At 39.1% G+C, this 18,462-nt stretch overlaps 1 protein-coding gene across 2 annotated transcripts in view; it reads left to right on the top strand.

Moving 5' to 3' along the window:
- The first annotated feature begins 1,992 nt into the window (after positions 1-1,992).
- Positions 1,993-18,462, top strand: part of CFAP54 (cilia and flagella associated protein 54) — a 118,354-nt gene continuing 101,884 nt past the window's right edge. For both annotated transcript variants that reach the window (XM_061351233.1, XM_061351232.1), the window contains exons 1-6: positions 1,993-2,250; positions 7,472-7,577; positions 11,878-12,024; positions 14,110-14,281; positions 15,993-16,051; positions 16,892-17,035. In XM_061351233.1, the coding sequence (XP_061207217.1) occupies positions 2,090-2,250; positions 7,472-7,577; positions 11,878-12,024; positions 14,110-14,281; positions 15,993-16,051; positions 16,892-17,035 (789 nt within the window). In that variant the 5' untranslated portion in view covers positions 1,993-2,089. The remainder of the gene's footprint in view (positions 2,251-7,471; positions 7,578-11,877; positions 12,025-14,109; positions 14,282-15,992; positions 16,052-16,891; positions 17,036-18,462) is intronic.

Raw genomic sequence — 18,462 nt, 5'->3', positions numbered from 1 at the left:
TAAATACTCTTCATGAGCTGGCTGATCAGCTACACCCTGGTTAATCTCACATTTAAAGCTTTATCTTTACATAATTCTGTAACCCTTCCTTTTGGAAAATGGCTATGCTCCCTTTCTGTATTGTTTTCTTTGACTCTGTTTCTATGGCTGAAAAACTAATTAAGACTGCTCATGTTACATCCCGTCCACTGTCTGCTAGCCGAATACAGATATATGCAAAGTTTCACTTAGCAGTTTCATTTCCAGTCTCTCAAGTCCCCCTTTGAAGCTCGTGAAGATCAGCCCTGTGAAATATAGCACCATCTAGTGAGGCAAAATAGCTTAGATCTTCTTAGGGACTTGAAAGGGTTGCCACCAGCAGTACTCACAGTGGCACAAGCTGCCTTTCACAAGAGGCCAGTGTTTATTATCCATCTGGAATCCATCACAGGAAGCTCTTTGGTTAGCGTGGCAAAGCACTGGCAAAATCTTAAAGGCAGCAGTACTTGTTCTCCAACCCAAGTTCTTGTATTTCAGTTGTCTTGTAAAATTTATCTCTGTAACCAGCGATTTCTAAATCCCAGCACCTTTGTGCTAGGTCTCTTCACTGCAGGCTTAATTTTCTACAGCTTCCACAGAAATCTGAGGAACCTGCTCCCTCTTGTGCTCAGCCATTGGCTCCCACCTAAATAGGTAGGAATTATCTTCACACATACAAATCACTTTCCTGCTAACCCCTATCCTACTCACACAAGACCTGCTGGGTGATAGAACCACACAGCTCCCAGCAGGTAACAATACAAAATCAGTGTGTCTAATGAGTCAGACACATTAGTCATAAATGAATTAAAATTTTTGCATATTCCCCATAGTATCTAAACGCTTCCCACATAATTTCGTTGGCCTGGCTAATGCAGTTATTTTCTAGTTCCCATCATTCAGCATGCCAGTGTTGCATGTCTCCCACTGTTCAAAGTATAGCTCCTTTACTATCATCTGTGAATTACATGGATGCACTTTTCAGGTACTTCTTCACTTTACTCCTCCCTGTGGATCATTTTCCATTCAGTGTCAAGGAACTGCTTCCAACTGGCCCTGGGTGCCAGTATACATTGCTCACTCACTGCATCTCCAAGCTTTCACTTTCATGTTTTCAATTAAGCTGTTCCTTTTGCTCATCATGACAATGAACATGCCAACCTATCTAGTTTCCTTCACATCCGGCCCAAACCCCTTTATATTAATGTATATAAAGAACTTGAAAACAAATAGGTTGCTGTGGCCACTTCCTATAACACTGATAAATACAGCCTGGCTGTTTCCTAGATTGCCGCATTGTTTTTTAATAGAATTGCAGAATCATAGAATGGTTTGGGTCAGAAGGGACCTTAAAGCTCATCCAGTTCCAGCCCCCTGACATGAGCAGGGACACCTTCCACTAGAGCAGGTTGCTCAAAGCCCCATCCAACCTGGCCTTGAACACTGCCAGAGGTGGGGCATCCACAGCTTCTCTGAATAACCTGTTCCAGTGTCTCACCACCCTCATAGTGGTACAATAGATAGAACATTTAGAGGGTTAACACACTTTATTCTTTTATCTGTAGTCACGCAGTGATGCAGTCAGTAAGTTCAAAACGACATTCATGATGAACAGGTTATTGAAGAACTGTCCCTCAGGGGACCTCTGGGCTTGTCCAAGCTGTCCCCAGCAGCCTTTGTACTGCAAGCTCGATACCGCAACGCCTTGTGCTAGCATCTGTGCTAGCTGGTGGTGGACGGTGCCCTGAAGATTCCTCACCTGCCTTGGAGAGTGAAGGCTCAGGGAAAACCTGCAGGAGAGAGGTGCGAGGACTGGCGGCTTGTACCCCTCTAGCTGTGCGAGCCCCTTCACTAGCCCGCCGGCGGCTACACCCGACCCCCGAGCCGAAGATGCCCTCCCCAGGGATGAAGTCAGACTGCATCCCTCCGCCGCCCCTCCCTGAACGGGGTTTCAGCGGAGAGCTCTCAGGGCCCCAGGGGCCTCCACGGCCGCCGCCGCCTCTCGGGCCCGCCGTTGCCCCAGGCCGTTGCTTGGCGACACTGCGCGTTCCTGACGCGGCCGGATGGGAGCATGGCGCAGCCCCCACCAGCCTCTTTCTTCGGGGCCGTGGCGCCGGGCAACCCCGTGGTGGACAGATTCGAGGCCGAGCTGCGGGATGTCCTGGGCTTCCTCCGGCGGCTGGGAGGCGCGGGCGAGGCCAAGCCGCAGCAGCACAACCTGCACCGCCACGGGTAGGGGCTGCGCCTCCGCCCCCTCGTCGCTCCCCTCTCCGGGAGCCACACGCCGGTCCCACCTGCCCTTGCCTCAAACACCCCTTCTTCGACCGCTCTCCGCCTTCAGCCCCTACCCTGCGGCCCCCCATGGGGTCCCTCCGCGCCGGCTCCCGCAGGTCTTCCCCTCCCGCCGGGCATCGCAGCGGGGACCTCCTGCCCTTTTCCTCCTTCCCAGCTCTCTCCTCAAGCCGCATCCCACATAGTCCTTTCCGTCTCGCTTCCTCTGGCCTGAGGAGAGCTTCATCACCTGCATCAGCTTCTCCAGCAGTGTACCAAAACACAGGCAATCCGTTTCCTTTGTTTATATATATATTATTTATTTATTTATTTATTTATTTATTTATTTATTTATTTATCTATTTATTTTATTTTTTTTTACACCCCCCCCCCCCCCCGCCCCAACATCTGAACACCTCCTTTTTCAGCACTTCCTAGAAGCTAATGCTTTAGGGGAAAAGCACAAGGTGATGTGGAAGCTGGCAGTACCACTGTTGGCTGTGTTGGAGCTGCCTGAGCTTTCCAGGAGGAAAATCCCTCCTCAGTGCTGGAGCAACTGGCAGCCCACCAACATGTGCTACTGCGTGTGAGGGTGAAAACTTGTGGTCACATACATGCCTTTAAAAGATGCACTCCCTTCCAGTAGGGCTATGTGAGGATAACACCACACAGCTCTTTTTGTGCATATGTCTATGTCTACGTTGGTATATTTTTATACACATTGATGCAGGCAGAGCATATGGCAAGTATAATTGTGCATATTTGTTTGCTCACATATATGCATATAACTGGGTATGCATAAATCTAGATTTTGTAATGCAGTTAAGATAGAGCAACTGGCATTGGTATATGATTGATAGTGCATGCATATGTCTTTTATAGATTGTGCATTTCTCATGTAGCTCTCCCTACTGCATTTAGGTATATTAAGAGGTAAGGGTTCAAATGTTTGTTCTAAGGTAAGTGGTTGATTTTCTATTTTATTATCTGAGCAGTGTTCTAAATTTACAGGTCTTTAAAAAAAAAAGTTTTCAAGGTTATCAACATTTCATTCAAAACCAGCACTGGAGATAGGTTACAGCATGGTTAGCTCACTTGGACACAGCTTCTAACTTTACCTGTTTCATTCAGAGCTTTCCTAGATGTAGTTCACAAGTGACACTTCTCTGAAGGAGCTGCAGACATTTCAGGAGGAACTCAGATTCTGCAGCCAAGCTTTTGCCTGCACTGGATATCTTTCCTTATCTAAGCAGCCTGGATTTCTAATTTGTTTATGTGGTATGTTCATTATCAGGTCTAGGCTTTTACCTCTAGTGGTTTGAATCTCAGTATGGCTTTTTATGTTGCTTCAGCAGCTTCAGTGCTTTGCTATTTTTAAGCCTTTCTGTAGCTTCAGACCTCATTTTGCTTTAGCTGATCTGTATTCTTACTTTGAAAGTTATCCTCTCTAGTCCCCTTAAAAGAAGGAACACTACTCGGCTGCTTCAGATGCCACCAAAATTGCTGATAATGAACACATCCATTCTGTCTTCTACACGTTCATTGTACCTCATCGCTGGGAGTTGGGCATTCTACATCTGATCTGTTTGCAGTGTCATGCCTAAGTTACCAGTTTTTGTGATCACAGTCTCAAAGCTTTTCTTTACTATGCCGTCTGGAGTGTTTTGGCCTGAATAGTCTCTGCCTTACTCAAACCAGTATTTTGAAGATGTGACCCATGTGCACACATAACTCGGTTGGCATGAGAGCAATTTCTCATCCAAGGAATTCTGCAGTGTTCATCATGAAGATGAGGACTAATACTATCTGGATCTTGATCCTAGAAGTCACTGGTAATGATGACCCATACCAAAATTATAGGGCATTGAGAACATTGCATAACATAAAGCTCCCAGTAGCTCCGCATCCTCTGGCATTCTTCATTTGTATAGGGCAGTATGGAGGTAGAAGAAGACTGGAGTTCTGATTACTAGCATGTGTTCAGGCAGCTAGGAAAGTCATGAGTATTTATTTGTGATTGTGAAATTTCAGGGTTGTTTCTCCCTTGCCTCTCATTGTTTGATAACTCAAACTGGGGTGCGTGCTGCTTGCAGAACCAGCCTTAGTCTAGTTGTTCCTATGAATTTCTGAAGGTAATGGCTCTTACAGATGCTTTCCTAAATGCTCTAAAGGCCTCTTGCTGTGTCATTTGTCAAGCTACTTTTCCTGGTATGGGTTGAGATCAAAGTGTTCTTGTTATTCAAAGAGCAAGAACACCAGCTTCCACATGGCAAGTATGTTCAGTTTAGAAAAAGAAAATTGTCAGCTGTATTCCTTCAGTGCTGTCAGCCTTTGGTGTTGATAAGTCAACAGTAAGGCCATAATTTAGGCACTTACAGTGTTCCAATGTAAGAAAAATTACGGAGGACCTGCCCTGTACTGTAATCATGAATATTTTCAATCAGAAGAAGTAGCAATCAAAAGTATTTTTTCCCTCAAGTAAACAAGAAGTTGTTTTACCCTATTTTCTTTTTTTTTGCAATCAGACCATCAAAGGATTACGTTGAACTAGTGATTTTGTCTCATGTTGTGTGGTTTAGCCACACTTATTTAGTAAGACTTCTTTTGATCAGTATCAGAGAATCCTTTACTACCTGTAGTAAAGACTTTTGATCCGTAAGTGTAGCCATGTGGTCCTTATCCTGTGCACACTATTATGGGTTCACCTTAGGGGGAAAAAATATTCATAGAGTGGTTGGAAATAAAGAAATTTAACCTCTGAGATCCAGCAACCCAGTATTTTTTAAGAATTCACTTATTTAACTTGTTATGCTGGTGTCCTACAGCCTGTTTAAAGGAAAGGCTGGTGAGCTGTTTGGGAATTACCTTACTCTCCTCTGTCTGTGTGAAAGAGGATGGAATCACTTGATAGTTTACCTTATCCTTTGCATTGAAGTTGAAAGTCTAGTCAGATTTGTCACTATTTCACTAAAGTAGTTTATTACAGGTTTGTTACTTGTTTTTTACATCTAAGAATCTCAAGTGTTAATATGAACATTCAAAACAAAATGAAAATGACCTTTACTGGAGACTTGCAAGCTGATCAGTCTTAAAGAAGTTTATTAGTCTCTCCTTCAAGAGCTTTCCACAGTCGTTCTTACCATAGTTACTTTACAGCCTTACAACCTCATTAATTACAATTTTTTTGTTTTCTTCTTTCTCCCTCCTCCCTGCCCCATAGTATCCATCAATCCTCTTGCACTCTGGAAGTTTCTTCCAAGTCCAAGGGAGCACTGCTCAGATGCCTGACAGATTCCTTCACTTTGGAACCTCTTTGCAGATTTCTCCCTACTAACTAGAGTCAGTGGCCACCCAGGCTGTTAATTGCTTATGGATGGTCTAGGAGGGACTCATTGCCCATTTGGGAAGGTGCTCTTCATCAGACTGGGCTATGGTTTCCTTTGAAAGCATAGTGCCTAAAAATGTTTTATTCAGATTGTTTCTTTTGGCCTACTTTGTGCTGTTACTGCATTTTTCCTTTAGGATACACCTCTAGAATGTCCTACTTATTTTTTTGCTGCTTACTTTCAAGAACTGAGAGTAGTGCTGAGATGATACTTCTAGAAAAGAAAGGTTTATGATTGTTGCAGTTCTTTGGTGTAAAGATCCTTTTGGCAGGTTTCTTATACAGCCATTTGTTTCATCTTGATATGTGAAGGTGGCTCGCAGATTTCTGTATGCAAAAAATCACATTACTTATTGTGCTTTTCTTTATTGTGAGTCTTCTTATAAGCTAAAATGAAGAGCTGTCTGGAAGACTGTGAAAATAGACACCAAGTTCCTGAATGTTAGAAAACAGTTTAAGAAAGTGTCTTGCATTCTAGTCTACCATCACTGTCTTAAAAGATTGAGAAGTTCCAGATACCTCACATTAATAAGCATAAGGTTTACATGTGAGAACTCAGCTAGAATGTTATTTTCAAACATTAATTCATCTCTCTTCAGTTGTTTTCCTTCCTTATAAACTGCTACCTATGAATAATTTAGCTGTTGTGGTTTCACAATGCACTCTTTGCTGAGGTTTCTCTACAAGTGACTTGTTAAGAGAATAAATGTAAGAGACGCCTGGCACTGTGAACACTCCCAATGCTACTAATAATTCAGTAAAAGGATTCTTTTCTGAAAACTCCAGTTCTGCTTGTCAGTCTTCCTGATCTATTATTGTTTGTTCAGTTTGAATATAGATTTCTGAAAGAAGTCTAGGGTGGAAAAGGTGTACATTAAGAGCACCAGACCAACAGCCAAAGTCAATAAGGACTATAATATTGCCATGTTCCTCTATAGAGGAGGCAGACTGCTTACAGCCAGTTACTGTTTATGGGAGGCTTACTGGTTCAGCCAAACAAGTAACTTGTCACACAAAGTCATCCTTTAGGACTACTGTGGCTGGAATAACAGGCAGAGGCAACAGAAGAACATTCCAACTGTCACCTTTAAATCTATGTAACAAATGTATCATTTTTTTCTCTCTGAATCCTATCCTACATGATTTAAAATTTCTCAGCGTTTCATGCCAAATGCAGTTCATGCTAGAGGCTTTCTAATGACTTTCTTCTTTTGTGTTTCATGGTATAGGTCTATAACCATGAGCCCTATAGCTCTGTACACCATAGCTCTATATAGATCTACGGCTTATTCCATGGCTACCTGTTCCCAAGTTTGCTGTTACCTAACACGCATTGTTATTTTTGTCATCCTTGTTCCTCCTCTTAACATTTGTAGTTTCCAGGCAATAATCATTGTGAGCTGCATTTCACTGAGTTTCTTCAAAACGTCAAATTGCTTCTTCAAGCAGAGCCACTCAAATACTGGCTGGAAGGTGGGACAGACTTTTCACTTGTCACCATGTTTGAACAGTGAAAGGGGATTAATACTAAGACATTTTAATAAGAATTTACACAGGAGAAAATTCATCCCATTTTAAATGTGTGATAGGAACTGGTGACAGAAATGAAACCCAGAAATGTCCTTGGCTGCCTGTTAAATCCAGTTTTAATGATCACTTGTTTTGAAATATGTAGAGGTTCAAACAGATTTGGAAGAAAGGAGTTTTCGCAACTTGAAGTTTTCCTGATTTGTTTACTTGTTAAGACAGGTCTTCTACCAGTTTAATCTGAAACCTTTTCTCCTGTATCTTTTTTAGAGCAAATACTTTGTTTAATATTTGGATCAAATATAAGCCTCGATTGCCAGAATGGTATTACAATGAAAAACTTCTGAAAGTTGGTGATTCCCTTGCTCAGATCAAAGTAAGTAATATGAAAACAGAAATGGCTCAGTCACAGTCTTTGTTTTATTATATTTCTAAGCTACTTTAATTTTTAATCGTATTTTACTGGAAACTATTTAGAAAGTAGCAAAAGCTTTTACAAAATAATTCCAGTGAGAGTTGGTGGTTTGGATCTCTTTCTTATTGATGTAAAATTGCCCTGATTTTTAAATATTTTTTTTTTATATCTGTATTTTCTATGCACCCATAGCCTTTTTAAACACCCCAGAATCCGTCTTTAATATTTGTTTGGCAGAGTACAGTATCTGTCTGTGCCTTCAGATGCTGCTTAACTACAAATTGATGATGATAGAGCAGTGGTGGTTTGTTCTGCTGAAATGTCAACTCAGTGTTCAGTTAACCAAACATGATTTGAATGCAAAGAGTTGTCAGGAGAGGAACCGAGAACCAAACCCAGACTGCAATTACACATCACACAGCTCATATATCAATGATGCTCCTGTACCTTGAATTCTCTGTGCTGTTCTTGTCTCCCCCCAAAAGGTAAATCACAACTGAAAAAGATTCAGGAGCTAGGCTATTGAAGACTTTGAGAGTATTTGGGGTGTGTTTCACTACATAATAACTATTTTTATACTCTTACTTAGTTATCTGTTACTGGCTACTGTTGGAGATGGGATACTGGGCTAGTAACTATTGGTCTTGCTTAGTAAGGCTGGGTTTGTGTTATATTCATACATAAAAATTGTCCTTTGTGTCTACTGGGAAGTAAGCTCTCAAAGGTGTGCCACTTACTACCTTGGTGATATTTGTGTCAGAAGATCATGTTGTAAAATCTGGGGCTTTCAAGGGTAATTACCAAGCAACACTCAGGAACAGGTCAAGGATGTACAGTTGAAAGCTAGTTGCAAGTCATTCCTATTAAGATTGAAGAAGGGTGTGTGGTCCTAAGTGATACAGTTATGAAACAGAAATGTTGAAGCATTACAGAATTATAGGCTAATTTATTATGAAGGTGCAGTACTTGAGAAATTGCTTGAGAAAATACACTTAAAGTTTGCAGAGAATTAGCATAAAGTAGAGTAAGGGACAGCTCCTAAATAGATGCTATCTGCTTAACGTGATTTTGTGTTTGAAATGATACATCAGTGGATTTTTCTACTTTTTGCCACAAAAATATTGGAAGATACTTATTTGGTCAATAATAATTTCCTAGCTTAAAACTCTGGCTATTTAGTCCGTCTGTGTTCTGATGTAGTCAAGTATACATTTTAGCTATGTCCTTTAGTCTTTCAGGCCTATTTCAGACACAGATTTTTGATATTAGTTTTATAAAAAGTTGATTGTAATAGAAAAATTATATTTATAGCACAAAAGATTCTGAAGGTCTATAATCAATAGAATTCTTCCATGCTTTTGGAAAGGTTTCTGTAACTTCTGCTTAGTTTTTGAACATAATCATAATAAAAATTAATAGGCTAGACCAAGTTGATGTTTTTTTCAGAATGGAAATACTGAATTTTAACATGCCCATGCCTCCTCCCCTGGAAAGAAAAACAGATAATTAACATTGTGTTTAAAGTTAAAATATTTTTTAAGAACAGTCTGTTGACTTTTGCATTAGGAAAGCAGTTAAATGCCAGTTGTCACCCGTTTTCACCCTTTTTCATTCTGTGCAGCATGTGGCACTATTAGATTCCCTCTTTTCCCTAGAAAGGAAGAGGGTATAAGTGGAAATATATCAAGATAGTTTGAAGGACCACCTTTTGCAGGAACACATCCCGTGAAACTGTTCTTCCACTTTTATGTCCTTCATGTATGGAATACAGAAAGGACAAATGCTATTTGTACTATTCATGCTATGTATGGAAAGTGTATTTGTGTGGCTACTAGGTGAGTTTTTCCACAGACTATGGCAAAAGTATGAGTGTCAAGCAGATGGTACAGAGTCTTATACTTCCTTCACTGCATCCGCCCTAAAGCATTCTGCAAAAGTGTCCTGCCTTATGCATAAAGATCAGCAAGCTGAATTTCAGCAGCACTTAATGCTCACTGTTAGGTTGAAGAATGCATATGGAAAAGTCCACAACATTGTAACTGAAGGCTTAGGCTCATGGTGTAGGTTTAGGAGTACTAACAGAGATTCTTAAGGAGGCTTGAATAACTGTATTTGTTAATAGACCCTTCATTACCTAGGCATTTCCATTCATGTTTTCTTCATGTCATGATGTTTTCCTCAAGTTTTCATACCTTCTGGGCCATAGGAACTGCTTGGAATATGACATAAAACTTTCAGGGCCTGGGAACTGCTGCTCTCACAGCATACTCAGTAAGGCTATTTCAAACCTATCAAACTGCTCTCTGTATTTTTCACTGGTTTGCATAGCACAGCTTGGGTGTAATTTGGCACTTACATTAAAGGTGCTTAGTGACCTCACCATAGATTGCCTAAAAACAATCTAGAATGCTGAGTAAAGACTAATGCTTGCAACATCAATCCTCTAGTGTATGGTGGTTTTCTACAGTAAAGTTTTCAATATAATTGAAAAAATTGTTTTGATGGCCAGCCTAAAACTTTGAAATGAGCTCTCTTTGGAACTCCCATGTTTAAGAGCATTGCTTTAACTTTACAAACCTAGTTTTCATTCCATCAATTTTTTCCCCAGGAGAAAAACAACCATGAGAAGGACGTTAGCTAATGTATTGCTAGAAAGACGGATGGGTTGTAACACCAAGTTCTGTGTTAGCTGGGGTAGATGCTATTCTGTAAATACCTTGGTGTGGAAAACCTACTGGTGATTATTTTAAATTTTAATCCGTCTTTGTTATATGATACTTAATGATGCCTAGTCTTTAAAAATGAATTATTGAATATGCGTAGTCAGTGGGTAAGTACCAACTTAACTTTCTGTCCTCTTATTTTTTAATGCCTTCTCACTTTAGATTCCTTCCTATTATACATCTGCTATGTGTCTTTTAGGACACACCTAAATTCATTATGTCATCTATCTGGAAATTAGTTAGCCCATTAGTCACCATACTGATCGTTACTGACTCATTGTTTATTCCTCCTTCTCTGCCTGTATCTGCTTGTTATCTCTGATTGTATATGTATATTTTGAACTGCTTGGGAGAGAAATTACCTTTTTTTTTTTTTTTTCCTAACAAACCAGTAACTAGCTTAGTAGTATTCTGATCCATGACTTTGGATTCTAAGAGTTATAACAGCCTGAATCATAGTATTAGGTTACACAAGTGACTGGCTGTCCATAGCTGTCCGTGGAAAGTAAAAGTTTCTGTATATGGTTGCTGCTTTCACACAGCAAAGAGGACAATAGGGCCATCTGAGTTAGGCTCCTCAGATGATTAAAAATTTGGGATAAGTGTTACCATGGTAGTAGGAATTTATATTGAAAAAAGTGAATTCAAGGAAATACTTTCAAATTTTCTGTGATTAAATATGAAAGGAACATATTTATGAATACAAATTAGTTACTTTCCCCCCAGAATTTATCACAACTGGTGTGTGTGTGCACTAGAATTAGTGAAGTTGGTAGAGAAGCCTCCAGATAATCTTTGCTGCAGGAAGTGGTGAAGGTGATTCAGGAAATGGCACTTCCACATCTGAGTCAGAGCTGAACCATAGTCTCAGCATGATGTTAAAGAGTGGCTCAATATGCTGTTGCAGAGCTCTGTTTCGAATGAGACATAAAGCTCAACATCCTGTTTGTTAGCAGTTCTTAAAGACCCAGTGACAATTTCTGGTCTATTAATGCTGACTTCTTGGCCATATGTAAATTCAGGTTGTCACTTGTTTCGTTCTTTTTTAGTTCATTGTTTTCTTCCTTTTCTCTTCCTCTTTGCTTTAAAAAAAAAAAAGGCTTTGACATCAGAGAAACAGGGCAAAGAGAAGTACATATTATTTATAAAGCTCTACATTATGAAGAACTTTTCTCAGAAGTATAGTATTACTATCATTACTGTTGCAAAGCTGCAGGACATTCCAGGAACCCTTTGAGTTTATTACATTAGCCCAGGATTATACTTTACAATTGTTCTATGATATGTCATCTTTATGGTTAAAATAAACAGAAACTCTCAAACCACAAGCTCTTCTTTAAAGTACTTCAGCCTTTCATATGGTGAGTGTTCACATTCAAAATTACATGGTGGAATGTTTGTATGAAACTTCAGTGTTTTACTTCCTCCTGCCCTTTCACATTGATAGTTTTTAATATAAAGATAATAAAAAATAACATGTTTCATAGAAATAGAAACGTATTATACAAGCTATAAAAAGAACATTTTTTATTCTTCAGGAATATAAGTTGGCACTTCTACAGTGCTATGGCAGATATCTTCAACAGTTCATTTCTGTAAACCTTGATGATATGACAGATGATGTGCATCAATTTAAATCCACCTTCTTTCCACATGGTTTCAGAGACAGAAAAGCAGCTCTTACGGTAGGTTGTTTGCTTGTTTGGGGGGGGTTGGGGTTTGGTCTAAGACATTCATAGATACAAAATAAGTAGCCTATTTTATCTTCCACAGATGTACTCTATACTAATTAAGATTAACTAATCTTCAGTAGTTTGTTGATATGGATTGTATTGATATTTAACAGCCATATGTATGGTATGAACATCCAAAGTTGGGGCATTTTTTTAGGGGGATTTAAGTGCTTATGCTTTTGTGGCATAAGCCAACTACTGTCAACTTAATGTTAAAAAGCCAACTCTTTCTAACCGTGTTGTTCTGTAACTGTTTACAGCAGTTTTTGCTCTGAAACAGTTGCTGTTAACCACTCTTAGAATCAGGATATGGGCAAAATTTTGATAGGTGTCCTGCAACTGCAGAGATTTCTTTATGGTGTGATCCAAGACAGGGCAGAGTACAAGAGAATTAAAACATTGTACTGCAATTTGGACCATAAATGTGCAAAAATATGGCATGTAGAAAAAGCTCATGACATAGTAAATAGTGTCATTGTGTTAGTAGCAGCTTATTTGCTCACTATGAACAAAGAGGCAGAACTATTCAATAATAGTTTTGGCAGTGCTCTAAGCTCTGTGAAGCCGAGTAACCTCAAGAGTATGTTGGCATTCTTTTGTGTTAATTGTCTATCAAGGTACGGGCTTGCAATTTATCATTTGTTATCCATGGAGGAAAGTGTTCCTATAGGTATAGTCTGTATGTTAGATTTTACCTTAAGCAATTCTTTGCTGAGAAGCTGTATTTTCAGTATGAGGTGATTATTTCAAAAGAAGCTAATGTAAATTATTCTGTGATCAAAAACAACAACAAAAAAAACACTGTAGGGATCTCCTCTGTATTGAGCTAATCAAATTAATATTCCTCTAGTCAGAGTTAGACTCTAAACAGGTGTTTAGTGAATAGAAAACAGAAGTTTGCTTAAAAGATAGAAGCAGATGTCATGTTAGAAGAGATAATTTTATATTATTTTTTGTTTTTCATAGTTCAGCTTTCTAGAGAGAATATGATCAAAGACTATGTTAAACCATTTTTTTTGGTATGTTTAATAAATATTTTAATATAAATTTGTATAAATATATAAATACATTTAATAACTGAATTTGAAGTTCCAGAGATGGTTTCTATTTTCTGTTTGCCTACCTAGACCTTGAATCAGTCCTAGTGCCAGATGTTTTCTATACTAAAATGCCTGTTCTATCACTTGGCCTTGAGACACTGAGATATCCCTAGGTTTTTTGATATGGAATCTAGTTTGACAATAATCTCTGCAACTGGAAGTTGATAATGATAATATGCCAAATGATTACATTTAAAGGCAGGTTTCTGTGACTACAAAAATCAAAGGAGGAAATCAAAGTTGTTCAAAGACTTGAAATTTCCAGTTTCAGTGAATTTACTGAAAAAAAAAATAATAAAAATTCAAATTTATCAGGTTAGTAGTTTTCTGAGATGTTGATAGGTACTGACCGGCTGTGTCCCACTTAGATCTTTTTATCACATATTGGTTTGCTGACATGATACTGCACTCCAGGCAAGGCTGAGATCACCTTATGTTAGGTATTACAAGGAAAAGAAGGAAGAATGCATCTGTAGAAGAGAAAAGAAATGGATGAGACTGAGAAATAAGGTATCTGTGATATAGATGGAGAAGTGCAGAGAAGTTAAGACTTGCCTTAGTTTACAGCAGGCATCTATAGAGAAGCTAAGAATTAAAGTCAGATTCTTTGAATATCAGTTTAATGCCTCACTCATAGTTTCTGCCTACGGCCCTTTCAACAGCCCTAGTGCACTAGGTTTATTTGCATCCTGTGGCACAGTGGAAACTGACTCAGGCTAATGGTACAGCAATCATAAAGCTTTAGCACTTTCTCCATATTTCAGTGCTCCTTTCAATGTCAAGCTGTTTTTTTTGTTGTTGTTTTTGTTTGTTTGTTTTCCTGTATACTTGATCTTTTTGTATTCACCAATTTGTTGTACTTTGCTGATGTGAAACTGATACATGCATGTATTTGAACTATGTAGATAATTGTTGTGTATGTTTCCATGTATTTTAGTTCCATGCTTTGCAAGAGAGAAATGTTTGCGTTTATCAGATGGTTTGCAGCAGTGACAGAAATCTCCAGAATCAAGAGTCCCTGAAGACTTGCTTCAATGTCTTGTCCTCAATACGACTCATTATGCAAGTGGCTCTACCTCAGGAAAATTTGTGTTGGCTAATCTACAATGGTATCACAGGCTTTCCATTTACATTCCTTTGCTAAGCAAATTTGTGGAGGGAAACTATTCTTTAAGGTCAACCTAAAGGTCGTGAATAAATCTCTGGATACTCTTCGATCACAGTGGGGATTTTGGCAATTTTATTTTTTTTTAAATAAATGATTTTTATATGGAAGTTTTCATATCGTATGCCTTTTTCAGGAGATCTGTTGAAAAAGTAACAGGTTTTTCACCATTGCTGTGGTTAGAATGTAGTAATAAAATGAAATCTAAGAGCATAATGAGGGCATTTTCTGAATGAACCTTGAGTAAAAATAACCCCAAACTCTCAGGATTTTGTTATCAATAAAATGTTTGTGTTAATGAGTTTGTTTTGTGTTGAAAAGAGGATTTCAGATCTAAAAGTAGAAAATGATTGCCTGACTTTGCATCTTCGTGTTTTTTAAATGATCTTTAAGGCTAGAGTTAATAATAAAACTTTTTAAAAATACGCCATGACATACAAGAATTTGAATCTCTGTAAATGATTTTAGTGTGCTACTTTTAAATGCTTGAATTAGATAAAAAAATAAAGAGGAAAAATTGAGCTTCCAGGAAGTAGATACACAAAGATTTTTTTTTTTTTTAATATTTTTCTGATACTGCTTTGAAAGGCAATGTTATTTAGTCAAAATCTGCTGTTATTGATTTGTTGTGCTATGGTCAATTGCTGCAATATAAGTTGGGGAGATGATGTGTTTTAGATTTAATGTTGGAAACTCGACTTTCTCCAAGCTATAATTGGTCAAAGTTCTTATCCTACTGTTTTGCTGAGAATGCTGTTGCCCTCAGTCCCTACTTCTGAGGTGTGGCTTTTGTTTGTCTGTTTCTATGGGAGAAGAATTAAAATCAAAACATACTCTCCTGCCATTCCTAAGTCCCACTACCTGTGTGTGGGACAGGTCTCTGTACCAAGCCTAGCCAATAATCTAATCTAATTAGAAGTAGGCAATAACTCAGATTTTCCCCAGTTCCTGAATATTTTTCTGTAGTTTCTGGCAATAGATTTAGTGACTCATTACGCATTTGACTGATAAAAAGGAATCTTCCTAATGCTTGCTTCATTCTTGCTTATTGGGATAATAACAGTTATTGTTATATTGGGATAATGACAGTTGACATTATTGTGCCTCTTGCTGCCACCAGCATCTCTTTCTGAGAGATTCCCCCATTACCCCCCACCTTGAACTCCAATGTCTTTTATATTTCTGGGGCTGATTTATGAAAAGGAATTTTGTGACATAGCCTAAATTAAATATTTTTCTGACAGGATTTTATTTGTAAGTCACTTTGATGTTCTTGAGAAGTATTCACAATCAATTTTCTGCATTTCACTTATCATACTTAATATCACATAATGATGGTGTTGTCTGCCAGGACAGTGCCATGACAGACTTAAAAGAATCATGTAAGTTAGGGTCTGTGAAGAGAGGTAATTTCTTTTTTTAACAAGAGCCTGGCATTTGGATATAAAAATAGGGCTTTTCTCTCTATCTGTTACTTAACAAAAACATGATAGAGTGCATGTTTAAGATTTCATTCTTTAATTATACTACTTATTGTTTAGCCTCTGGAAATAACAACTCAGATATTAAAAAAAAAGTCAGTTTGTTAGCAGAACAATTTCATGTAGGAATATAGAACTTACCTAGGTTTTATTAATTTTGATTTACTTTTGCAGGTACTGTTCAGATTTACACCATATGCAGACATTTGATGATGATAGGTCAGTCTGCTAAGGTATGGCAAAATAAAATGCACCTGTACTTTGCATAACACTGTACTCTTTTTCTATTTCATTGTCATTGTCAATAGTAGCACTTCATCGGCTGCAAAATGGCTGCTTTCTAAGCCCCCATGCCTTCATGACTGTTCCTTTCTCAGCTGTGGAATGGAGTCCAGCATAATATCTTGCTGAGATGGGATATGTTTCAGTGTTCTGTATCAAGTCCCAAGAATTGGTCTTTTGTTTCTTAAAATGTGGAAATGTACTGACACCTGGTGGCTAGATTTTTAGTTGTAAATACTTGATAAAAATGACCTTTCCCTTCCCCTCGCCTCTTTTTTTCTTTTTTTACCTGTGAGTTTAATTTTTGTTTGTCTTAGCTGTACTTTCTTCTCCTAAAACTTGAACGTAGTGTGACTAGGCCTTAATTCATGATATTTTCTTATCTGTTATTATATTAGTCTTTAATTGAGCAGGAAAGATTTATTTTTTTTTTTGTCTTTGAATGTATTACATGGAAATCAGAAGTGATTTAGCACCTTCTTTTATGTATTCAGGCTTTTGCTATACATGAAACAGGTGGATCGATTGTAGGTATTTCAGATTCTTTAAATTAGGACAAAAAGAAAATCTGTATGTTGACTTAATTTAGGACTAAAGAGGATTGCAGGAGTAATGCTTTGTAGTCAACAAAACATGTTTAAATTAATACAATTTCTGTGATTTTTTTTTTTCTCCCTCTTTTATTTTGTCCCACCAGGTGAGGTAAGTCTTTTATGTGTCCTTTAGTAATAGGAAGTGTATTTATATAGGTTAATATGCATTCAGTTTGAAATTGGATTTCTTCATTACAGGTCCTGGAATACTTACTGTGGGCCAGTGTATGTATGGAATCATCCATTCCGCTCTTATCTGTGCATTATCTGACGTGGAGAACCACCCTATATACTGCAGTTTCGCAGTGTTATTTTGATTGTCAAGACAGCATCCATGGAGAGGTATCCTGATTTACCATATGTAGCATTTCAGATGCAATCAAATGGGAAATGAATATTTATTTGCATATTCCTGCTTATTATCATATAATATGAATTTAGAGTTCTGCCCATGTTCCGAAATTTAACTGTACAGTGAAGGCGTGTTTCCACATGTAAATCATAGAATCATAGAATAGTTATGGTTGGAAAGGACCTTAAAGTCATCAAGCTCCAACTCCCCTGCCATGGGCAGGGATACTTCACACTAAACCATATCACCCAAAGCTTTGTCCAACCTGGCCTTGAACACTGCCAGGGATGGAACTTCCCTGGGCAACCCATTCCAGTGCCTCACCACCCTTACAGTAAAGAATTTCCTCCTTATATCCAGTCTATACTTTCCCTGTTTAAGTTTTAACCCATTACCCCTTGTCCTGTCAGCACAGTCCCTAACGAACAGTTCATCCCCAGCATCCCTATGTCCCCCCTTCAGATACTGGAAGGCTGCTATGAGGTCTCCATGCAGCCTTCTCTTCTCCAGGCTGAACAGCCCCAAGTTTCTCAGCCGATCTTCATATGGGAGGTGCTCCAGTCCCCTGATCATTCTCGTGACCCTTCTCTGGACTTGTTCCAACAGATCCATGTCCTTTTTATGTTGAGGACACCAGAACTGCACGCAATACTCCAGTGAGGTCTCACAAGAGCAGAGTAAAGGGGCAGGATCACCTCCTTCGACCTGCTGATCACAATCCTTTTGATGCAGCCCAGGATACGGTTGGCTTTCTGGGCTGCAAGCGCACACTAAAGCCAGCTCATGTTCATTTTCTCATCGACCAGCACCCCGAAATCCTTCTCTGCAGGGCTCCTCTGAATCTCTTCTCTGCCCAGCCTGTAGCTGTACCTGGGATTGCTCCGACCCAGGTGTAGGACCTTGCACTTGGCATGGTTAAACTTCATGAGTTTGGCATCAGCCCACCTCACAAGCGTGTCAGGGTCCCTCTGGATGGCATTCCTTCCCTCCAGTGTATTAACAGAACCACACAGCTTGGTGTCATTGGCAAACTTGCTGAGGGCGCACTCAATCCCACTGTCCATGTCACTGACAAGGATGTTGAACAAGACTGGTCCCAACACCAATCCCTGAGGGACACCACTCGTTGCTGGTATCCAGGCGGACATTGAGCCATTGACCACAACTCTTTGTGTGCGGCCATCCAGCCAGTTCTTTATCCACCGAGTGGTCTACCTATCAAATTGATGTCTTTCCAATTTAGAGACAAGGATGTTGTATGGGACAGCATCAAACGTTTTGCACAAGTCCAGGTAGATGACATCAACTGCTTTACCGCTGTCCGTCAGTTCTGTAGCCCCATCATAGAAGGTCACCAAATTGGTCAGGCAGGATTTCCCCTTCGTGAAGCCATGAGTAATCATTTCAAAGTTAAATG

This window comes from Neopsephotus bourkii, unplaced genomic scaffold, assembly GCF_033783945.1.
Source record: "Neopsephotus bourkii isolate Nb327-2 ecotype Australia unplaced genomic scaffold, CSIRO-AGI_Nbou_v1 NB_567, whole genome shotgun sequence".
In the NCBI taxonomy this organism is placed as follows: domain Eukaryota; kingdom Metazoa; phylum Chordata; class Aves; order Psittaciformes; family Psittacidae; genus Neopsephotus; species Neopsephotus bourkii.
The sequence above is the reverse complement of the archived record's forward strand: the minus strand, read 5'-3'. Positions and strand labels throughout refer to the sequence as shown.